A 25,718-nucleotide genomic window follows, 5' to 3' on the forward strand; every position below is an offset into this window, starting at 1 on the left:
ATTCTCATAAAAGCATCATTTATAGGATCTGAATTTAAAAATAAGTTGACTTTGGGTAAACAGGTGTCAATGGCAATATACCAGGATTGTGGCACCCTAGGGTGGGCCATATATTAACAATATCATCACTGTCAGGTCAGGTATGCAGGACAAGCTTCTGGAATTTGTAACTTTACTTAATCATAAGGATGTGGCCTTCAGTCTACCACTGAGAACAATCGCTCCTCTGTGTGTGTGTTTTTTTTATATTTACATCACCAAAAATAACAAGGACAGTCTGTAAACCACTATATACAGGAATAGATACAGGAAACTCATGGCTATAAACAGTCTTCTAAGATAGGATAATCACCAATTCATTCATCTGAAATGTGGAATCCCAAAAGAACTAAGTATGAGGCAAAATTGTTCAACCCTTAGGGTCTTAAGTCTAATGATTAGAGATTGGTTCCTCTGATGAAGCGCGCATGGGCGTGAAACAGCTGTAGTCCTTTTCCTAAGGTGCGTGGCGTTTGCCGAGCTGCCCAGAATGTCCATTTTATTGCACATTTAAATAAAGAGGAGGATCACATCATATGGTGAGTGCCCTCTGTTTTCTATTATATTTTGCACTGCCATTTGCAACTCTATTCTCAAAGCGAGCACCAACCAGTGAAAGGAGCCGGCTTCACTTGCCTAAAAAACCCTCCTATGTATTCCCCAAGACAGTAGTGCCGGTGGCTGTTACTTACAAAGACCTTTCAAAATTATATTTCAGATTACTGAGGTGGTAACAAGCACCTGCAATAAATGTCTACTTTACAAAAAGGCCTAGTAGTTATAGCACCTTTGAATGATGACTCCAGGTGATTTGAATTAGATGCTCTCCTTCCCCCCTTTCATTGATGAATGATTGGTCTATCCCTACAACTCTCCTGCCACACTTGCTACATGGTCTGTACTTACAAGTGAATGTCTATACTTACTTTATTTGTAGACTTTTGCCCCTTGTATATTTAATCAGATTTGTGTTTGTTTTTCCTCCCCTCTTCAGCATGGCATGATAACTCCCCCCCCCCCCCCCCATACACTTCCCTCCCCCACTCTTATGTCTTATCTTTATGTCATATTTTGAAAAAGGAATATTTCTCTTAATGAGGAGCATAATACCAGCATCCACAACATCTCCTTCCCTCTTGCCTTTTGATGTGCCTATGATGGAGGTTTCATTCTGGTGGCCTCCTATCCCTTTTTGCACATAGCATCAATATATGCTAAGGACTGGCCATTGTTATTTAACCCCACCCCCACTCAAAAAAAACAAACAAAAAAAAACCTGTCATTTGCTAGGTGGGCTGTCACTCCCAACACAAGTTCATCTCAGAAGTGGAGTCGGCTTGGAAGGTTAAACATAGGCTTTTTTTTGTTTGCCATATAACAGCAACAATATATCAAAATTTTGCGACCGCCTGGTAACCCCTAATTCTGCCTCTTTCTATAGCTCTTTACATTTTATATAAATCTAACAGAACAAAAAATAGAAGCTTTGAATCTGGAGGAGAATATGAAGCAGTAAATCATGGCACATACTAAGAAACCATATAACCATTATGCACATACATGTTATGTGCACAGGAATCACCATGTCATTTAGCTACTGTTATTGTCATGTTGTGAATTTTTTATTGCACTAAAACAGAAAAAGACATTATGTGGCATTTATTAAAATAGTAATACATATAACCATCTCTTTATTACAGACAGTTTCTGGTAGATGTTCTACATGTTCTATTATAAGATTAGTGTAAAAACAACTATAACAGCAAACTATCTAAACCAAATATATCACTCACTGAAAGTCGTGTAGTGCCATGGATGGGACCAGTTGGGTTGAAGATCCACATCAGGGTATTTGTAATGCGGATGCCAATGATACTATGCCAGCTGGCTAATTATTATTCAGCATGAACTGATGATGTGATATCATGACAACCGTGTAAATTATGCAATAAAGCAATCTCTTCTATTCCCTTTACACTTAAAAATATCTCAATGTTAGCCCAAATTTAGTGAATTCTACAACATTGGAAGCTTAAAGCAGGTCAGATGATGGGGTATATATACTCTACTATTGTGTAGGTTCAATAGCAGCCTATATTAAAATAAAAGAACACATTTTAAACAATTTTTACATCTTGCTTTTAGGGATATTCATTTCCAAGCCATATCTCGCAGGCATTTCCATTCCATCCTTCCCAACATTCGCAGTTTCCACAGTTACATATCCCATTGCCTAAAAACAAATTGAATAGGAGTTTAATTGGCACAATCAAAATGTACTCCTTCAAATGGCTTATTAAAGAGTAGCAGGTCATAATCAAAACCCTATAACTGGTCCCTTAAACATTCCCTTTTTTGTGTGGAGCACTTTGCATTTGATTTAACAGCAACTGGAAATATAGACTTTCAGACAACTAATAGCATCTTTTCAGCAGTGCTCTTAGCAAAGTGCTATACACTATAATCATGCTGTCTTTTATTTCTCTCAGGCTTTATAGTGTGTTAGATGGATACATAGCTGTACTCATCTGCACTGGCTGCACCTGAAGACCACGATTAACCCTTTAAGCTCCCCAAGACACTGTATTTCTTATAGCAACCTTATTTTTAATATAAAACCTACTCACATTTAGACTTTTTCAAATTGCCTAAGCTTCCAGAAGAATTATTATCACTTATTTTAGGGGGCCACTGCTGACAAGGTGCTCTAAAATACATAGTATTACAAAAAAAGCAAGTACTATAAAAATGATTAACATAAATGTAACACTAGTAAAAAAAAAAATAAAAAAAAAAAAGAGAGAAAAAGAACCCCAGCCACAAAAGCATACTGTTTACAAGGTGAGAGAGGGGAGGCAGTATATGAGGGAAGCTGCTTGTAGGCAGTTAAAGCAGTATTCCCATATCATAAAGATGGTTTCCAGGACCCCTTACGGCCTGTTTGCAACTGCAAGAGGTGATCAGGAAAGGGCCAAAGTTGGCTTTAGTGTGAGTTGCACAAATGGTGTGGCCTTGCGAGCAACACTGCACAACTCCTGACAAAACAAACTATGTAGCCCCATTAGTTTCATTATTTACATAAATTACCATAAACGGCAATGGGAGATATGTGAATGGCAGAACTTCAATGATTTGGCTGTTTTTAGCTTTCCAAAAAACTTCAGCAGTCACAAACAGTTCAGAGGGGACAGGGAAGCCACCTTTACAAGATTGGAATACCCAGCTGTTCATAGAGTAGTACAGTGGCAGCAGGGTAAATATAGGTTTATGCTATTCTGAAAAGCTGGGCTGTCAAATCACTTGATGGTGGGTAATATTGAGATTTGTGGGGCTAGTATGGTGGGAGCTCAGAAGTCAGTTGTATGAGGGGGGAACAAAAGGAGAGCACAGACAGTGGTCTATTGAGGATCTAAGAATTTATAAGGAGGGTTGCTGGAAAATTAGGACAGAGATGTATAGATGGGACAGTTTATGGACCACCCTGTATGTTATTGTTAATAGTTTATACTGACTATGCTGACCAATAGGTAAGGGACTGGCAGAAGAAGAGGAGAAGTGAAGAAAGAGGTGAATTATTCAGCAGAATTAAGGATGAATCAGAAGGGAACAAGGGGGGTTAGGTAAAAGGCCAGAGTAGGATTTTCCTGTAATCCCAGAAGCAGATGATGAGGGTAAGCACAAGCAAAAATGTTGAGTCAAAGTTAAGAAAACAGCAGATTCAAAAATGTTTGTGAGTTGAAGACAATAAAGGTGTAGATGTGCTGTTTAAAAGACAGAACAGGATTAAAGGTTACAACCACAAGGCAGCAGATACATGTGGGACTGGGTAAAGAGAGGAACTATTGACTGCAACTGGTGGGAGGATTGAGTGAGGTTGGGGGAACGATAATGAATTCAAGTGGGAGAGAGGAAGAAGGAAGACACAGCTGACAGCAGATAAATGACATAGAATCCCACAGCTTTAAGTACAACCTGCTTCTATTATCTGTTCTAGGCCAAACATATAGATTGAGAATCGTGGGGGAAACACTGAAGGGCGCATTCATCAAAGTTGCGCCCATGGCATATGCCATGGAAAAGGTACAGATTCCTACCTTCTCAGTGGCGTATGCCAGCTGTAAGCCCCACTCACCTGATGGACAGGCAGTGGGGGTATGACATGGTGGCATGAATCACAGCCCTGTAACACATACAGAACATGTGATTGGGGCCATTTAAATGAATAAGTCCACAGTGCTGCCCTTAATTGCAAGTCCGCAAATGAATAAGGCCTTAAACGGGTTATCCAGTGCTACAAAAACATGGCCGATTTCTTTCACAGACAACATGACTCTTGTCTCCAGTTCAGGTGTGGTTTGCAATTAAGCTCTATTCACTTTAATGGAACTAATTTAATTGGGCCAGCCCAAGTTGTTGACAAGAGTGGGGCTGTCTCTGGCAGAAAGTGGCCATGTTTTTGTAGTGTTGGATAACCGCTTTAATGATAAGTTTCAACTGGTTGCTTTGTGATCTTTTCTCCCAATAGAGCTATAAAAGTGAGATTGCTACAGAGATAAGTTTTATTTAATACTTAAAGGGTTTGGCACATTCCTTGGGAAAAACAACATACAAGGATACTGATATTAACTTAGAATGTGAATCCTAGGATCTGTCTGATCTGCTAGAAGGAATCAGAAATGGCCTTTTTCCCCCACAGAACTGCAAATTAGTCAATACAATTTAAAGTATGACTGTGGTATTTTATTTATGTATTTATTTTTGCAGAAATCAATAGTCCAGACGATTTTAAGAAACTTTGTAATTGGGTTTATTAGGCAAATATGCCATTATCTGCATTCAAAAAGACTTTTCCCAGGTCCCCCCTCCCTCCTCTCTCTCATTCACTGCTTATTATCAGGAAATTGTATCTTGTTGCATCAGACATGCCCCTGTCTGGTTTATAGAGAGAGGAGGGAGATTAGTCACCAGCAGACAGCAGAGAACAAAGGATTACACAGTGGAGGTCAGTGCTGACTTAAAGTGTCACTGTCGTGAAATTTTTTTTTGCAGAAATCAATAGTCCAGGCGATTTTAAGAAACTTTGTAATTGGGTTTATTATCCGAAAAATGCATTTTTATCATGAAAAAGCAGTTTGAAGCTCTCCCCCCTGTCTTCATTGTTCTCCTATAGAGAGAGCTAAACAAAAGACCAAAACAGGACAACAAAGAGTTAATCTACAAATATCTCACCCATTATCTTCTTGGACAGTCACCACTGACCTGTCTGAGCTCCGATTACAGCTGTCACCCAGCTCCGTGCCTGTAATCCTCTGTTATCTGCTTTCTGCTGCCGGATAACTCCCTCCTTCCTCCTCCCCCCTCCCCTCTCCCTAGAGCAGACAGGGGACGACTCCTGCAACAAGTCACAATTTTCAGATTTTTCAGAGTGGATGAAAAAGAGGAAGGAGGGGGGGACCTGGGAAAAGGCTTTTTACATGCAGATAATGGCAGATTTGGCTAATAAACCCAATTACAAAGTTTCTTAAAATCGCCTGGACTATTGATTTCTGCAAAAAAAAAAAAATATGACAGTGACTCTTTAAGATAGCCCAGTGATGAAGCTGTAAATTAACTCTTTGTTGTCCTGTTTTGGTGCCTCATCTACCTCCACCCCTCCCCTCTCCAAAGAGAACAATGAAGAAGGGGGGCAGAGGTTCAAACTGCCTTCTCATGATAAAAATGCATTTTTCGTCTAATAAACCCAATAACAAAGTTTCTTAAAATCTCTTGTACTATTGATTTCTGCAAAAAATGAAAAATAAACGACAGGTACACTTTAACCCCTAGACGACCCTGAGCATACCTGTACGTCCTAAGCTGCCTAGGGGTGTTCAGAGCGGGACCACGGCTATTAGCGGGCACGGTCCGATCGCCATGCCCGCTAATTAAGTCTTCAGATGCAGCTATCAAAGTTGACAGCTGCATCTGAAGACTTCATTGCAGCCCTTCCCTGGTGTCTAGTGGGGGGATCGCCCCTCCGCGTGTCTGGTACCTGATGGGGTCTGCGCCTTAATGGCACTGATCCCGGCTTGACATTCGGATGCTTACGGCTGCAGCAGCCGAAAGCAACCGAGTGCCGATCTCATTGATCTTTGCAGTATAACTATACTGCATAGATCTCAATGAGAGATCAGTGTACTTATACTAGAAGCCCCCCAGGGGGGCTTCTAGTATAAGTTTAAAAAAAAAAGTGTTTTTATTAATAAAAAGCCCCCTCCCCTAATAAAAGTTTGAATCACCCCCTTTTCCCATGTTATAAATAAAAATAAATAAACAGTTTGGTATCGTCGCGTGCATAATCGCCCAAACTATATGGCTAAGCGCAAAAAAATACCAAAGTGCGAAATTGCTACAATTTGGGTAGTATTAATAAGCTAAAATGAACAGTTTATTTCAACACATGAAACTGAATGTGCTCTGAGCCCTTTGTCTGCTCCTGTGTTATTTGTGCTATCTTGCTTGACACGCCCCTCCCTGGAAATCCGTCCTGTGTAGCAGCTTTGTACGGACTCTGACAGCAGCATCAGATAACAGCTGTGACACAGACAGAAACAAAACCTCCTCCCCCCATCTCCTTCACTCCCCCCCCCCCTCTCTATTCACAGAGGTCACTTAGCGGAGCTGAAGTCCTGGGTGTTGTGTGAGGATCAGCGCAAGGGGAAGAGCTGGATGGAGGGACAAGTACCCAGTGCTTTAACCAGGGAGGACATGCCACCATGACTCCAATGTACTGCATGAGGGAGAGTGGGTGAGTCACTGAGGGGAGGACTACAAGTCCCAGCACAATACAGCTGTAGTCCTTCCATAGTACATATAACATTCACTATCAGATGTCTGCAGCAGGTGCCCCCACCTCCATGGCTGACATTATCCTATAGTGTTATGAGAGCAGATGACTGTATCTAATCCCACTGTGTGTGATACCATCTGCTGGGGCTCTGTATCTTATCTTACTGTGTCATAGTGTATGCTGGGGCTCTATCTGATCCTGCTATGTGTGATACCATCTGCTAAGGTGCTGGTCAGTGAATGGAGAAACCAAGCCAGGGAGATGAGGGATAGGCCACGGCCACTTTCAGTCAGCCAAAAGAAAAGTTCATTTATTCTTCTTAGCCAAACAGCTGGGGATATCTCAGCAAGCACACACTCATCAACACAGTTGAGGGCTTTTTTTTAAAGGGTAACACGTGGGCTTTTTATCTGAGAAATTTCATTTTTGGAGTACTTAAATTATACTTACGCTTTAAACAAATCACCAATATACACTTATTACGGCAAAGTAATTTTTTCCCCTGCACTTACTTCTGCATCAAGGCTTCACTTTCTGGATAAAATGGTATTACCTAGCCTTAATCCCGGAATTCTAGGCGGTACCTGGGCAATCTCATCCTTCCCCACGGACCGGGAAGGCATCAGCAATAAGGTTTGTGAATGTTCAAGTTCGATCGAACCCGAGGTCTGATCAACTCTAGTTACCACATGACTCCCAGAGCTGTGCGGGCTGTGGCTGCTGGAGAGGATGATGGCAGAGGGATGCTCAGTGTACCTCCTGTGCCCTATGTCCCTCAGTGTCCTCCTGCCATCATCCTCTCCAGCAGCCACAGCCCGCACAGCTCTGGGAGTCGGGTCGTGACATCACCATTTCCCGTAATAAGTGTATATTGGTGATTTGTATACCTTTTGTGGGGCAATACAATACTTTTCGCTGGACTTCTCCTTTAAGTTCTACACTTATTTATATAATATGCAGAAGATTTATTGAAAATAATAGGTTGATGGCAACCTCAAAGTGCCTAACCTTAAAGGGGTATTTCCCCCAAGACCACGGGTGAGTCGGTTGAGCTGGGGGGGGGCAACATTAGGGGCCACAGGTGAGCTCAGGGGCGTTGGGGTGGAGGGGCACACAAGTGACCTGGGGGGAGGAACTTGGGAGACAATGATCAGCAGCAGCTGTCAGTGTCCTTCCTCACTTCAATTGGCAGGGTTAGAATCACTAACCTGGCCCGTTGAAGAGACTGAGGACACATGATGTTGTCTCGGAGGGTGGGGGCCAGGAGCAGGGAGCGTGTCGGGTTGAACTGAGGTTTGATGATTCTATGCATTTGGTGGGGGTGAATGCATCAAGATAACAGCAAAACTGTGAAGAATCCATAATAAATTGATATTGGAAAGATGGAAAGCTATGGGTGGGCAATGTATTAATGCAAAAAAAAATGGGGGGAATACCCCTTTAACCCCTTAAGGACCGGGCCTTAAATGGCCTTAAGGACTGGAGCAAATTTTATGAATATGACCTGTGTCACTTTATTCATTAATAATTTCAGTCTGATTCTGAGATTGTCTTCTCGTGACATATTGTACTTCACATTTCTTGTAAATTGGAGTCAATGCTTATAACGAATCTTTATGAAAAAAAACCCAAATAGCGTGAAAAATTGTGAACAAATGCATTTTTCCAACTTTAAAACTTTTCTGCTTAGACAGAAAATGGGTATACCACAAATTATATATTAAATAGCATTAGCAACATGTCTACTTTATGTTGGCAGCATTTATTAAACTATATTTCATTTTTTTTAGACAATAGAAAGCGTAAAACATTAGCAGCAAATTTCCAAATTTTCAGTAAAATTTCAAAATCAGATATTTTTAGGGACCTGTTCAGGTTCAAAGTGTATTTGAGGGGCCTGTATGTTAGAAAGCCCTACAAAGCACCCCATTTCAGAAACTGCACCCCCCACACTCTGCAAAAGCACATCCAGAAAGTGTTTAAACCCTTTAGGGGAGTCACAGAAATAAAAGCTAAGTGTGTAAGAAATTTGAAAATTTAAATTTTCTGTGCAAAGATTTTATTGTAATCCAATATTTTTCATAATTATAAACCTATTACCAGAGAAATGCACCCCAATATTTATTGCCCGGTTTCTGCAGTTTATAGAAATAGCCCATATAATAGCCCATATGATGCAACCACAAGCCTCAGATATAAAGAAGCGCCCAGGGAATTTCAATGGCTCCGTTATATTTGGTCATTTCTGACTGCACCACTTTAGGTTGGCGGAGGCTCTGGGATGCCAAAACCTAAAAAACACCCCTAAAGGGACACCATTTAGAAAACTACACCCCTCAAGGAATGTAACAAGGGGTGCGGTGAGCATCTGGACCCCACAGGTGCTTCACAGATTTTCCGAACAATATGGCGGGAAAAAAGACTAAAGTATTTTTTACACTAAAACATTGTTCTAGCCTTCAATTTTTCATTTTCAAAAAGGGATAAAAAGGAAAAAAAAACACAAAACATGTAGCGCAGTTTCTCCCAAGTACGCAAATACCCCACATGTAGACATAAAGTGCCAAGCGGGCGCAGCACGAGCCTCCAAAGGGAAGGAGCGCCAATTGGCTTTTGGAAGCTGGATTTCACTGGAATGGATTTCAAGGGCCATGTCGCATTTACAGAGCCCTTGTGCTGCCAAAACACTGGAAACCCCCCACAAGTGACCCCATTCTGGAAACTACACCCCTTAAGGAATCTAGACAAGATCAATGATTTAGTGTAAAAAATTTTAAAAAATTACGTGTAGGGTAATTTCCCCATAGTACGGAAAATACCCCACATGTGGACATAATGTGCCATATGGGCACAGGGCAAGCCACTAAAGGGACAGAGGGCTATTTAGAGGCTGGAATGGAGGTCGGAGGCCATGTCGCAATTACAATGCTCCTGTGCTGCCAGGACAGTAGAAACCCCCCAAAAGTGACCCCATTCTGGAAACTACACCGCATAAGGAATCAAACATGGGGTGCAGTGAGCATATGGACCCCACTGGTGACTGGCACATATGTAGAATATGTGGTGTGAAAATAAAAAATACAATTTTTTTCATTTTTATGTCCTAAATGTGGCCGTCACCAGGGGGCCATATCCCCACAGCCCCCCTTGTTAGATTCCTTATGGGGTGTAGTTTCCAGAATGGGGTCACATGTGGGGGATTATACTGTCCTGGCCGCACAGATGCTTTCTAATTGCATCATGGCAAGCCTCTAATGGGAATGGCGGCCATACCTATTTAGTTGGGGAAAAGGGACCATTCTAATTTTTTTGGGGGTATTAGGCCAATTATTAGTTTATAAGGTTGAAAATGACAGGTGTCCATCAAATTCAACCTGTGTTGATCCAGAGGAAGGCAAAAAAACCCTCGTAAGGCAGACGACAGTAGCCTCATCACTGGGAAAAAATTCCTTCCCGACTCCATAATGGCAATCAGAAGAATCCCTGAATCAACATGACCCCTGAAATAGGAATAAGGGACAGAATTTAGATAATGTAGAACTCCAATGACGTGTGGTACGCCTTGAAGCGATCCAGTATGCGGAGGCCGGGGTGATGAGGACAGGTCTCACACTGGAAAATGGTGTCCTTCCTGATTCCCGTTACGCCACACTCTGCACTTCTTCTGGGGTCTCCTGTTTTCCAGTGTGGGGGACGTCACCTGGAAAATGTTGTCCTGGTGCGATACGGGGTCCTTCATATCCAGAAGCGCTGGGTCCGCTCCATGGCTGCTAAATATTAGGGCTCTACTGCTGCTTCTGATATGTTCGGATCGTGCCGCAAGCTACAGTAGCTCGGGAAGCGAGGGACCGAAACAGAGGGTGTTGGTATAAAAGTTATCCCTGTACAGGTGGTAACCTTTATCCAGCAGTGGGAAGATCAGTTCCCGAACGATCTTCCCACTAACTCCGAGGATGGGGGGGGGCATGGTGGGGGCTGGATTTGGGTGTCCCTTCCTTCATACTCTCTAAGGGTACGTGCACACTGCGGAATGGAGAAGGATAACCCTTTGTGCATTCCGCAGCTGGCACCCATCGGCAGAATGATGCAGGCGTGCGTCTCCCCCCCATGTCATAGACTCCATTCTATGCACGGGCGTATCCGCTCTCCGTCCAATGTGTTCATTCTTTGGATGGACGATGGAATCCGCCCATTAAAAAGAATGGAGTCTATGACATGTGCGGAGACATGCGCGCCCGCATCAGTCCGCCTGTGGGTGCCAGCTGCGGAATGCACCCTAAATCTGTAAGTGTACCCTGAGGTACTCTCACAGAGTTTGTAGAATTTCACGCCATACCGTCATCTCTTATTGGGACAGTACTGGCGGAAAAGACGTGTCTGGGGGGCAGCATACGCTACGCTACCCCCAGACACATCACTGGATGATGAGGATGAGGATGAGGATGAATGGAGGAAAAAAGGATCCCCCATTCATCCTCACTGGCTGTTTCGGTGTCGGAGGCAATAATAGCTTATGCGTCCAACATCGAAAACGCCCTGGGAGCCATTTTTATATAGGGATTGGTATATGGGGTATGTAGTGGTGTAGTGTAAAACTTTATTTAATGTAGTGTAGTGTAATGTAGTGTTTTTTTATGTTTTTTTTAACATTCAGTATAAAAAAAAAAAAAAATGCCAAAAATAGTGTTGCTGATAAATGCCGCACTTATGTGCAGCACTTATCAGCAGACCGTGGAATTAGGATATAGAAAAAAACACCCTACGCCAAAAAGGAGGAGTTGCTGATTAGCAGCGCACTTATGTGTGATGCAGATCAACACTCAGCGGCGTAAGGGTGCGGAAAATACAAAAAAAAATTTGAAGAAAAAAAAACCCATTTACTACATGCTGAACATCCCTATAGCTGCTGATAAGTGTATTACAGTTATCAGCTGCTAGAGGGCAGCAGAGCGCCGAAAAAAAGTCAAGGACATCCAAGGGGCCAACGGAAAAGGCCAAAGTCCCGAACAGAAGAAGATGATGTCACGGAACCCGGAAGACACCGATCGGGACCACGGGATCCAGTGAGTATTGGCAAATACCTGCTCTGGACCCCTCAGCTACCTAGCTGAGGAGTCTAGAGCAGGTAATTATTACTTTTGGGGACTTTGATTGCCGTGATCGGGACGTGGCACCATGGCCCCCATTACTTTTAACAGCAATGGCGGTCGGTGCTGTCTCGGTGCTGGCCCAGAAAGGTTCCGATCACCGCTATTGGCTGATCTGAACTGATCAGCCAATAGCGGCGATCGTCGGCATGGGAGGGGTTAACAACCCCCCATGCCGACAGGGAGAGGTGGCCTGCAGTGTATTTCAGCAGGCCATCTCTCGAGATCTCGTACCGGCCAGCCGCGGCGCCCTCTTAAAGGACCCGCGTACCGGTTAGTCATGGGTCCTTAAGTGACAGTGATCCATGACGTACCGATACGTCATGGGTCTTTAAGAGGTTAAGTTTGTCACCTATCTTTAAGCACACATGCCTTTATGTAAAACTATAAAGAGAAGACATTGATATTATATACATAAATTTATCTTTCCAAAATGTATCATTGCTTTTAAAGCCACAAGCAAAAAATATTATTCGTTACTGTTGGTGCATTTCTTTGGTGTATTGATATGTTCTTCCATCTTTCTTTTTCAACACAAATCATTTAGTGACAAATAGTGATGAAAGTGTTCTGATACACCTTTCTCGGTTTTGTCATGTCTTGGAATCTCACTGAACATTACTAAAATTACATACTGTCAAACATAATGTTATGTTTTCCAGGAATTCAAGAAAAGACAGCTATAATATGAGACAAAATAAAGAATCTAAAACCCCAAAATCCCATATAAAGAAAAAAAGGAAGATTCAGTTATCAATCACACTTATCATAGAGCATATATAAAATATTGAAGAGCCTCTGTCAGCAGGTTTATTCTGTCCTTTCTCAGGGTAGCATAAACTAGTGACAGAGAAGCTGAACAGAATTATGTAACAATTACATTTTTCTGGGCAGCTGATTGGGAGATATCCTTATGAACATCATGGACAATACAGTAAGTAGTCTTCACCATTATATACATGATTAAATGGTAAAATACCAGGTCACAGCTGGCAACGTGTCCTTTTTTAAATAAATGTTGTCATCTGCAATTCCCTGAACAGCCAGATGACCAGGATAGGCTAAATCCGCACTGCAGTCCCTTTTTTCTCAAGATTGTTGGGGGTCCAAGAAGAGTGACTTCCCAGACTGTAAAGTGATCATGTATCTTAGTGATTTACATGCTCTTTATCAGATGGGAAAACCCCTTTTATATGGCAATAAACAGTACTGTATGATTTTAAGTTGCTTTAAAAGTTTTGACTACATTTTGTGTAAAGCTTTAATAGGATTCACAATGTGTAACAATAAAGAATATTCTGCAAGCATTTTTTAGAAATGAGGCATACCAATGAGATATATTGCCATCAGTTCAAAACAACTGAACAATCCCCATAGCATGTTACCATCCAGTCCAATGAGTTATTATATTTTGGAGCCCTTAAAGTGACTCTGTACTCACAATCTGACCCCCCCCCACCCCCACAAAAAAAAAAAAAAACCACTTGTACCTTCAGATAGCTGCTTTTAATCCAAGATCTGTCCTGGGGTCTGTTTGGCAGGTGATGCAGTTATTGTCCTAAAAAACTACTTTTTAACTTTCAGCCCTGTGCCCTATGGGAGTGGCCTAGATTGTGTATGCATTAGGCTGGCACAACCTCTCTGTCCTTCCTTCCCACCCTCCTCATCATTAGGAATGCTCCAGGCAGATTGCCTCATATTCCCCACCTGTGGCAGCCTGGCACATGGGCTGGATCGTTAAGACACCTGTGCAAATGTTCAGCATGGAGAAAATGTTCCAGTGGCATTCCTAATGATCACGAAGGTGGGGAGGAGGGACGGAGGGGTGGTGCAAAGTTAGGACACAGATATTCTATATACAGATATTGTAAGTTTAAAAGTTACTTTTTAGGACAATAACTGCATCACCTACCGGACGGACCGAAGGACAGATCTTGGATTAAAAGCAGCTATCTGAAGTGGTTTGGGGGGGTCAGATTGTGGGTACAGAGTCGCTTTAATCTTCATATAGTAATTTGTTTCAGAAAACAAGTTGTATCTTTAGTCTTTCATAACAATAGGTACACCTTTGTGATGTATTGGCCTAAAACACTGTACATTCATGTTGTATTCCTTTAAGTTATACAAACAAACCAGGAAAGAGTTTGGATATGGAGAAAAAGTCTCAAAGGCAGAATATTTTATATGTCCTGGAAGAATAACAAAGCAGAACAATAAGAGGAAGAGTCTTTCTTGACAAGAACTGTGATTGCATCTAACATTCTGTTTACCTGTGCAAATAAGGCCATCGTGTTTGTCGCAGTCCCTGTCATCACATTCACAGAATTCCCCTGAAACGTACCAGTCCTGTGGTGAACAGATGCACTTTCCACAGTGGCAGGAACCTGAAAGTATAAATGGCTGTTATTTGTAGGGACAGATATGCTGAACAAAATAAAAGGAACTATGTTCATTGGTACATTACAGCATTTAGCATTTAATAAATATAAGCATAGTTAGTTAAAAAAGATATATCAAGTCCTTCTTTTAAAAGAAACATTGTACTTTGACAATAGTGTTCAACAGATGTTACTTTAACCACTAAGCGACCCATGACGTACCTGATATCTCCTGAAACCACTAAAGGAGTACGGAGAGAGCTCACTCCATAAGCCTGCTCTGTACCATGCTGCTCCCAAATAGCCGCACCTGCTAATTAACCATTTAACTGTCGCTGTCAAAACTGAGAGAAGCATAAAAAGGCGATCTATAGTGGTCTAGTGGCAGATCTGTAATACTTACCTGGCTGGGCTTCAGCAACATAATGCAATTGTAGATTTTGGGCACATCACATCCAGAAAAATTGGATAAAAAAGTGATCAAAAAGTCACAAATACACAAGCAAGATACCAATAACACCTCAAATAGCCTCAAATAGGGACTGAGGTTATGAGAGCTATGGGAAGAGTTGCAAAGTGTCATGCCGTAATGTGTTGATTGTTAAAACACTTTGAAGTTTGAATCTTAGCGTTTTAACGTGTTTACCCAAATGCATATTACTTTCTTTGGCACCAAAATCAGTAACAACCTAACACAATTATTTTCTTTAAACTACCTGTCACTTCTCAATAATATTAAAACGTCCATAGGAATGAATTTACCTATCTTCGGTGGAAAAATGTGGCAATGTCGCTTCTTGACCACTTGACCTCAGACGTGGCAATTCTTTCCTCTTTACTCCAAGCAAGAGATAAATTTAGCTCCTAAATCTTTATTAGATACTGTCCCACTAGTTGTGTGGAGGTTCTCCAGATGTGTTCGCATTCAGGAGAATAGTTATAAAGTACTTTCACACTGGTACAATACGACAGATATTACTTCCCTCTATAATCCTGAAAACTCCTCCACGTACTGGAGATGCAAAAAAGATGTCAGCTCCTTCTTACACCTGTGGTGGACCTGTCCCACACTCAACAGCTGGTGGTCATAACTTCCAAACTAGCCAGATACCAGTATGTCTGTGCAATCTAATAAACATGTTGATGCCAGTTGAAGAAGATATCATAGAGAAGGAGCTACTAACTGCACACAATACAATTTAAAGTGTCTTTTATTGACATTTTTTTGCATTTTAGTAATGTGTTTTTTATTTTACAACAGTTTTCAACACGGGAAAGTATTAGATTATAATCATTGTTCCTTAGTATATTATATCACTGCTGGACATTTTGGTCAGGTATGACCTTTATCAACAGGATATACTGTATGCATGAAGGAGAATGAATTGGGCTGCAGTTCCGCATGTGCAGCCCTACTCAATGGGAGAGAGAGTTGGATCGCCATTTCTGAGATAAGAGGGGGAGTCTCAATGGTCAGACCCCCTGTAATAAATTACTTGTGCCGTATTGCTTGCACGACTGCTGTTCTATTCACAGGGGAGACTCGGGGGTCCACTTCTCAAGAACAAAGGGGCAAATCTTTTGAGCTATTTTTTGCTCCCTTTGTTGGAAAATATCAGGTATCACTTCAAAGGATAGAAGCCCAAAATATGTTTCAATACAGCATTGAAAATAGGAAGAAATCTGTAAAACACAATATAACATTGCAGTACACTGATTTATTTTATGGCATAAAATACTGTATACAGTAGACATCAGTTTAGACCAACACCAGTTCTAGCAATATATTGTGATTTCTGGTGATGGGAGTATCTGAGCCGTAAAATAAAGATTTGGTTGCTCAGAACACATAGGGGGAGATTTATCAAAGGGTGTAAAATTTAGACTGGTGCAAACTGGTCACAGCAACCAATCACGGCATCTCTTTCCTTTCACCAAAGCTGTAAGCTGAGCTGTGATTGGTTGCTGTGGGCAGTTTGCACCAGTCTAAATTTTACACCCTTTGATAAATCCCCCCCCCCCCCCATAGTGTGTGGTCTCAGCTCATGGACCAGCACTAGTAATATAGTCATAATTTATTTGACATTAGAAAATAGTTTCAATGAATGATATATGCTATGCTATTTAAATTATAGGCTTCATAATCCAGATTTAGCCTATGCAGTAAAGGAATTAATTATTTCATTCCTTGCTGATTTTGTAAGTTTTCCCACTGACAAAGACATGAATAGTCTATAATTTTAAGGGTAGGTTAATTTCAACAGCGAGAGAAAATATCAAAAATAAAATCCAAAAAATTACATTGTATAAATTAAATACGTTTATTTTCATTTGGCATAGAGAAATAAGTATTTGATCCCCTACCTATTAAAGTGTCACTGTTGTTGTAACTTTCAAAATCTAAATCAGTAGATGTAATATAAAGCAAGTTTGCAATTTAGATTCATTTTTTATTTTTTAGTTATCATGAAAAACACTGCACTTCCTTTTTTCTGGCTCTTTTTTTCTCAAAAAACAGGAAACAGTCAGGAAACAGGAAGTCCTGTGTATCTCAGCCTATCTGAGCACTCACAAAGAGAAGGCAGTTGTGTGATTGATGGACACATTGAGCCGTGACCCTCTGTACTAGCTGAAATTCCTGTCTTTAGTCTCTTTTTTTGAACCAGCACAAGTCAGAAAATCTGCCTTCAGGAGACTGGACCTGGGTTTCTGGTAACTTCTTCTTTGTTTGACAGCATGATAACAACAAAAAAATAATGAATGTATATTGCAAACTTGCTTTATATCACATCTACTGTTGCTTTAGATTTAGAAAGTTATAACGACTGTGACACTTTGAGAGCTCTGGCTCCTACACATCAGTTTGACACTCCTAATCAACTCATTACCTGCATTAAAGACAGCTGTCTTAAATTGTCACCTTATTCCTGTCCACAGACTTCACTAATAAGTTAGACCCTAAACTCTACAACATGGTCAAAACAAAAGAGCTTTCTAAGGATGTCAGGGACAAGATCATAGGCCTGCACAAGGCTGCACTGGGCTACCAAACCGTAAGACGCTGGGTGAGAAAGAGACAACTGTTGTTGCAATAGGAAGAAAATGGAAGAAAAACACAATGACTGTGAAACGACATTGATCTGGGCTCCATGCAAAATCTCACCTCATGGGGTATCATGGATCATAAAGAAGGTGAGAAATCAGCTTAAAACTACATAGGGGGGACTTGTTATTGATCTCAAAGCAGCTGGGACCACTACAATCTTTCAGTGCCCTCAAAGTCCCCTTGCTCTGTCTGAAGTTTTCCAATGAACACCTGGATAATTCTAAAAGTGATTGAGAGAAGGTCCAGTAGTAAGATGAGAAAAAATTTGAGCTCTTTGGCATTAACTCAACTTGCTGTGTTTGGAGAAAGAGAAGAAAGAGCCTATGACACACAGAACACAATCTCCACTGTCAAGCATTAAGATGAAAACATTATGTTTTGGGGGTGTTTCTCTGCTAAGGCCACAGGACCACTTCACTGCGACAACCTCTTTCCCTCCACCAGGTCATTAAAAATGGGTCGTGGCTTGGTCTTCCACCACAACAATGACCCAAAACATACAAGGCAACAAAGGTCAGGCTCAAAAAGAAGCATATTAGCCCCTTCCCACATAAGGACATACCCATACATCCTGTGCCAGGTAGGGTTGAGTTCAAAGAGGGATCACGCTTTCAGTAGTCAGGGACCACATGAATTGGTCAACGTGGCCGAACACTGCACTGGGTTAATATATATATAAATATATTTATGTAAAGTTGCCTATTGTTATCATGCTGACTTGAGGAAAATAGATGACATGTCATTTTACTATAGTTCAAACAGTGTAAACACGAAAACTCAAAAATTTAAAAAGTATAATTTTTTTTCAATTTCACTGCACAAAAAAAATTTTTCCCGGTTTTGCAGCAGATCAAGTCTGTCATTACAAAGAACGATTGGTGTCCCAAAATGTATGTAGCCTCTCAGCTGCATTTAAAAACCAACGCCAGGATGTTGGTATTGGTACAATACAATAGTATATTCAAAGGGGTCGAGAAATGTTTTGTTTTGCAAATATTCCTACAGTTGCAGTAATTGTAAATATATGGTGTATTATACTGCTCAAATAAAAATATAGGGCATAGCTGTTTTTTGTATTTCTGATTCCAACCACATGGGGGCATAAGGGAGCTACATGCAGAAGAGTCAACTGATAAGTGCAGTGAGATGAATAATAGGAAGGCATGGGGACAGCATAGACGAGATGGAAGTATGAAAATACAAAATATGAGCATAAAAATATACTGTAAGAAAATAAAGAGAAAGGAAGTTGGAAATAAAAGGTAAAAAAAAAAAAAAAGACACTGACTGCTAATCAAAGTACACACCAAAACAACACAATATATAATTTTGTCATTTATATTACTTCTCTGACAAATCTAAATCTAGGTAATTGTTATAATATGTAGACTATAGTAATGTGTAGGTGATTATTTTCATGGTGCCCAGTGTAATGAACAGGAACCATGATGAGCAGCCCTCACATCCAAAGAACCTGTCAGTACCATTATGTCTAACAGCTGACATAACCAGCTGTTTCTTACTACACTTTGGGACAAACAACTTAGTGTCAGGGTCAAATTTAATGTCGTATTATAGTGTATATATATAGTATGTATTTTATTTTCATAGTAATATGATTTCATAAAGTGGTAATATATATGTCAGGAACTCACCTGACCTGGCTCCTGCGGCGTCTTCCCCGGCCTCTGCTCCGGCGGCCGGCTCGAGTATGCGCCGGAGCTCCGCCCGCCGGAGCAGAGTGACGTCACGGAGACCCGACGGCGTCCCTAGTAACCGGGGACGCCGCGGGCTCACGTGACAGTCAGTCAGCTGGCCGGCCAGCGCAGCTGATGCGGCTCGTGCAGGCTGAGTGGCAGATCGCTCTGCCACTTGGTCTGCAGCACCGCAGCTGCAGAGATTGCTGGATCAGGAGACTGGACCAATCAGTGTCTGGTCCAGGCTCCTGGTTCAGTATAAAGTAAAGTGATAGCCAGCTGGTAGTTGCTGGCTATTAGTTCGTCTAGTCCCAGCTCCCCTGCTCCTTCCCAGCGTTCCCTGCCCTATATCCCTTTCTGCTTGCCTTCTCGTGTTCTTGACCCTCCGCCTGACCTGTGACTATTCTTTGCTTGCCGATTCTGTACTGCGTTGTCCGTGTGGTTTGACCTGGCTTGTTTACTACTCTTTATTGTGTTTTGTCCGTCTGTCGTGTTTTGTGTTCCACGTATTCAGTACAGGGAACGTCTTCGTGGTTGTCCGCGACCGCCTAGGGTCGACTGAGGCAATTAGGCAGGGACAGTGGGTGGGATCAGATCAGGGCCCACTGTCTGGTTGTGTTTGTCCGCGCTGACAATATAGTAATATGATTGTTACAACTCGACATTATAACGTTACTTTAATTTTTAGATTAGGTTAAAAAAATACTGTAGCATTTTCTGCAATATATTCATTATATGTTATGAACTGCATTGGCAAAAAAAAAAGTGGATGCGAAACTTGTCATAGGGTCGTGGGAAGAAGAATCATCGCTCCTGAGTAGAAAGAAAACAGGTATGTATTAGGTTGGCCATTTTTCTATTTGTCCTTTTGCAATTTGCATGTTGAAAAAGGAAAAACCCTATGAGGTATTTAAAGGGGTTGTCCAGCGAAAATATTTTTCTTTCAAATCAACTGGTGTCAGAAAGTTATATAGATTTGTAATTTACTTCTATTAAAAAATCTCTAGTCTTCCCATACTTATTAGCTGCTATATGTTATGCAGGAAGTGTTGTTTTATTTTTAATCTAATACAGTGCTCTCTGCTGCCACCTCTGTCTGAGACATAGACTGAGACTATAGAAAACATCTCTTGCTCTGGATAGTTCCTATCTCAGCCAGAGATGTCAGCAGAGAGCACTGTGTCAGACTGAAAATAAAACAACAGGACATACAGCTGCTGATAAGTATGGGATTTTTAATAGAAGTAAATTACAAATCCATATCATTTCCTGAAACCAGTTGATTTGAAGAAAAAGATTCCCGCTGGACAACCCCTTTAACAATTCTCTGGTGTTAGGGGGAAAAAAATCTTTCCCACGTTTAATATGACAATGAGAGAACAAAAAGTAAAAGTAGACATATTTCATTTTTAAGGAACATAACCAGGCCCCTCCTAAATTATTTGAATCAATTACATGTAACTTTGACAGCTTCTATATATTGCTTGAAAAGGGTCCCTTTAAAGGGGTTGTCTTGCTTATTTCCTATTATTTCGTATAGTTTGTTTACACAGAGAGATTTAGCTGACAGATTATTGAAGCCAAAGACAGAAATAGATTTGAAATGAGAAGAAATCTCAGTCTTTCTTTTATGACCTGTTCTCTGTTTATAGTCTGTTCCTGGCTTTGGCTTCAATAATCTGTAAGTTAAACCTCTCTCACCATAACTGTTCTCTGTTACATTTGCACAACAGCAGGACAAATTGATTCACAATGAGTGTTGCGTCATGACTGGACAGGTTGACTTTACAGAAGTGTGACTTGCTTATAGTTACATTGTGTTGTATTTTTTGAGCTTTTTTACCTAATGCCCTACCCTTGTCTATATTTTTTAAATATCCTTCAAAACACTCTTCCCCTATAGCCCTACAGTCAGAGTCTGGTGCCCCTTTCATTCCTACTTAATCTTATGGATTATGCATCCCTGCCCCCTCCCCCCATTTATATGAGTGCCGTTCTCTGCACCATCATTAGAGCATCTGCTGCACATTGCAAAACTACTTTTCTCAATGTTGTCTTCTTTGAAGTCCAAATGCATATTAATTCATCAGTGGACGATGTCACCGAGGTTAGGCTTCTAAGCCTTTAAGTCCCCTCTCCCCCACTCAGTTCAACGTTTTAATCCACAAACATCCCACCTGGCGATGTCACGAAGGGAGCTGCACTCCAGAGCTAGGCCGAGTTGGGAAGAGGAGACTCAACAGCTCTAAGCCCCACCTTGGAGACACTGTCCAGCAAAGAATAAAATGTATTTTTAGACATAAAAGAAGACATAGACAACATTGGGAAGTAGTTTTGGGATGTGCAGCAGATGCTCTAATTGATGGTGCAGCAAATGGTACCTATATAAAAGCGGTGACAGTCTCATTTTAAAAAGTACAAAAAGTAAAATAAGGATAATACATGCTGAATAACAACCTGGAACTAAAGGAGCAAGAACCCCTCTGGCCATGAAGAGTTTACTGACAATTCTGTTCTATTTTTGCTTTCCTTATTTGATTGAACTATGAGTCACTGCATCTTTTGCATAGAACTTTAGATATGTCGTTTATTATAACCTTGTGTCATTATGTAGGTTTGCTCTTCGGAAGCGTCTGCTGCTTTGCAAATCATGCTCGTTGCTTTGTTTCAGATTAAATTATCTTCTTACAAGCGCCTATCCTCCAGCCACTGTCAAAAAAGCCAAATATAATTCTACCCCTTAGCATCACTCTTTGTTACTTTGAACTCCTAGTTCCTGAGGCTTAATCACAGAGCAGTCTTTTTAACCCAGTACAGTGGTTCATAATTGTCCTTAGTTACAAAAGTCCTTTATGTTTCTCAATATGGCAACTAAAGTGAATCTTAAGATATATTATCCATTATCCTAGAATACAGATAACCTGTGTAATTCAAGAAGGCTGCCTTTTCTTTTAATGTCAGCATTTAAAACACCCGATTGCAAAGTTTTTTTTATAGATGTTGAACCATATGATAATATTAACAAAAATAATTTATTCATTTACATGGTGCCGACTCATTCTGAAGCACTATGCACAGCTTGTCATCAGCCAAATTGGTCTCTGCCCCCATTAAGACCACTAGCTGTATATTTTGGAGTGTGGGAGGAAACATTGCCACTTCCAAGGAATCTAAGGCTAGGCTTACACCATATTTGGTTCCAACATTCTAAATTTGTGCCAGAAAATGGTTCTGTCATAAATTACTAACGTATCTATAAGTTACCATTAGCCAAACTTATGTCAAAAGGCTGTCTGTTTGGTGTTTATTAGATCAGTACACATCATCATACCTTTGCATTAATTGTATGGAAAGGCCTAGTCCAGTATGCTTTGCTATACAATTGTGTGCAATCAGACCTCTCCCAAAATAGTAACAACAAAACTCATTGGAGTGGGAGGTGGAAGGGGTACTTGGGCACTTTAAAACAGCACTTCTGAACCTGGTAACCTTAGTTGGTTTTCATACAGGTGAATTTTTAATGGTGCTCTATTGATTGGATGGTGCCCTTATGATTGGATTGTAATACCATTGTTGTTACTTTACTAATCATATGAATTAATGTACTCCAGGTTCCAGCAGTACTTAGGATATCTATTGCACTAGAACATGAATACTCGTGAATGCAATTTAGGCATATGAATTAGAAATTTTGGTATATTAGGCATAAACTGCATTTATTTTTTGGTGCTATAGATATACGAATTGTGTTTCATGAATTTACCATCTAAATGTCTATTCTCCTCCAACCTGGTTGTGTTTTGTTTTGTTTTTGCTACTTTGTAATATAACTTTATTTAAAATCACAGCCACTTGCCGGTGGAATAGATAAAAGATAAAAATAGTCTCTGTCTTGGCTTTATACTTGACTAGACTTGAACAGACTTACTCTGCGGTGGTGACAATGGACTGCCGATGAGAGGTTAGGGGCCCTATCCAGACTCTAAGGCACTCAGCTGTGGGGGTTCTACTTAAGGAAGAGTACCAACATCCACAGGAATGACCATCTGCCTAATGCTGTCTTGTGGGCACTGAGTGACACTAGAGCAGGACAGTAGGCCCACTTAGTGTGAAAAGCCAGCCATCGGGGTTACCCCTAAAGAATCCTAGCAAGAGCAGTGGAGTTTTAAGCTATAGTGGCTTACCTAGCCACTCTCTTAAATATCCTGATCTGACCCTTGTCTGCTTGTCAGGTGTTTTTGCTCACTCATCCCTTACCCCATCCATAGGCTTGTATGAGCAGTGTGAGCCCATACTAACTGAACTTGATTTTGACATGTTTTCCTTAGTGATCAACATATAAGAACTCAGGGGGAGTAGGGAGAACAGTCTTGCAAGTACAGAAACGGCTCCTTTGCCTAATTAAATATATTAGAGAGTTGTTTGTTTTAATTAGCTTGTACAACTAATTTCTCCAAAGTTGTTTTGAAATGTCAGTCATGCTGTACAGCAGGGGTATCAAACTCAGGCTATTGCAAAACTACAATTCCCATCATACCTGGGCTGTCCAGGCATGATGGGGATTTTAGTTTTGTTACAACTGGAGGGACCTGAGTTTGACACCTTTGCTGTAGGGTATCCCCTATTTTTTTACAGCAGCATATAAATCACTGCTCACACTGTTTTTCCTGTGGATAGATAGAACTGCAGGTAATAGGCTTGGCAATAGGTTTTCCTCCCATGGAGGGATATCTGGCTATTCCTGTGTTGGCAATGTATCAATGAAGACTCTTCAGTGAGTACTCCATTTAATTTTTTGTTGCTAGTCTCCCTGAGCTCAGCGATAGCTGTGTTTTGTTGGTCTATTTTTTATTGCCCCTGTTAGCCAGACTCCTACTCCACACTGACGAGGGGCAACTACCCCGAAACGTCTGTCTGTCATGTCTCAATACTTGCCACAGAGTCAGACTTTGATGCAAAAGGGGCCACCCTAGTGTTTTCCTATTTATGTTCTAATACACAACCGAGTGGGACTTAAGGGGCTACGTATCAGGGTGGTTTGGTGATCACCCCACTAGGAGTCACCCCCTTGGCAATAGGCTTTCCACCCCTGGAGGGATATCTGGCTACTCCTGTGTTTTTAGACTCGTAACTGACGCTCCATAGACCCCTCTTTTGCATATTAAAATTAATAGGGGGCAATGTATCAATGGAGACTCTTCAGTGAGTACTCAATTTGATTTTTTGTCCCTGGTCTCCCTGAGCTCAGCAATTGCTGTGTTTTGTTAGTACTGCAGGTAAGTTTGAGTTAGGTGTATGCTCATATCTGTGTTGTATTTCATTCTTTCTGTTCCTTCGTAGAAACATAAAACCAGAAATAATGTCAGTGTCCAATCTGTCACATGATGGAATCCCAGTGGCATCTACTGGACTCTATTGATTAAAATGAAGACCCTCTGGTTTTAGTCATGGAGTATTTCATTTTAATGGAAAACTATACAGAGCTTAAACACAATGCCCAAACAAGTGAGCTACCATGTTTCCCTGAAAATAAGACAAGCACGTTGAGGAAGAGGAGTGAGCGGCACGGGAGAGAGACTGATAAGCGGCACAAGAGGGAGAGGGAGGGTGAGCGGCAGCGGGTGGTGGTGGACGGCCTTACTTTTGGGGTGGGGGTGCCTTATTTTCGGAGGGTGCCTTACTTTGGGCTACTTGGTAGATTAGTTGGGGTGTCTTATTTGAGGAGGATGCCTTTTTTTCGGGGAATCACAGTAGTAACAATTGTACTACATTTGGATGTTGGACGATGTTAACGTGTTTACCTAATACTTTTCCATTTAAAGATTAACATAAACTTTAAAATAAGTGTCTATGTTCTTGTAATGACAGATGTTGACAAATATGTACTAGCTGTAGATTATAATTGTTTCACTTCCAAAGCAATTCCCAGAATCCTCATCATCTGTCTGTGTTGATGATACCTTATCTGGAACCTTTTGCTGAAAACTAATTACTTACTCATTAGCTAATGAGTTATGCCCCGTGAAAGCAGCTATCAAACACGAAAAACTTACAGACTTGGCATTTGACCTTAATTTTGTGGTTTGCTTAAATGAATTGCCCTTTAAACACCAGACATTATTTGACAAAAACATGTACAGGCATTTCATTGTAGCTCCTTAACCCCTTAAAGGGATCATATTATCAGAGATTGTTTGAATCAAGTTTTTAATTTGAAATGTAACATTTTTTTATTTTTTTTTTGTTTTGATTTGTTTTTTTTTTGTAGCTCTTCATCTGAAAAAAATCACACTGGCCATGCTATAAATTCACCTGATCCCATGCCTGTCCTCTCTTCCTATCTCCAAGCTGTTTACTATCATTTTACAATTTTGTGCCCAAATTCACAGATTTTTTTTTAAACCCAGAAAACTCATTTAAATGACATGCAATCTTCTATGGCATACTCAAAGGGCACGATCTCTTTGTATAGACACAAGCTTTACTTCACCTTCACTATGTCTCAGACTTCTCACAGATATA

General features: G+C 40.9%; 1 protein-coding gene across 1 annotated transcript in view; it reads right to left on the reverse strand.

Annotated features, from left to right (window-relative positions):
* Positions 1-1,650: 1,650 nt before the first annotated feature.
* ITGBL1 (integrin subunit beta like 1) overlaps positions 1,651-25,718 on the reverse strand; it is a 175,608-nt gene continuing 151,540 nt past the window's right edge. The window contains exons 10-11 of the mRNA XM_069970707.1: positions 14,286-14,399; positions 1,651-2,272 (exon numbers count right to left, since the gene is read on the reverse strand). Coding sequence (XP_069826808.1) covers positions 2,181-2,272; positions 14,286-14,399 — 206 coding nt within the window. The 3' untranslated portion in view covers positions 1,651-2,180. The remainder of the gene's footprint in view (positions 2,273-14,285; positions 14,400-25,718) is intronic.

The sequence above is a fragment of the Dendropsophus ebraccatus genome, chromosome 5 (genome assembly GCF_027789765.1).
Source record: "Dendropsophus ebraccatus isolate aDenEbr1 chromosome 5, aDenEbr1.pat, whole genome shotgun sequence".
Lineage (NCBI taxonomy): Eukaryota > Metazoa > Chordata > Amphibia > Anura > Hylidae > Dendropsophus > Dendropsophus ebraccatus.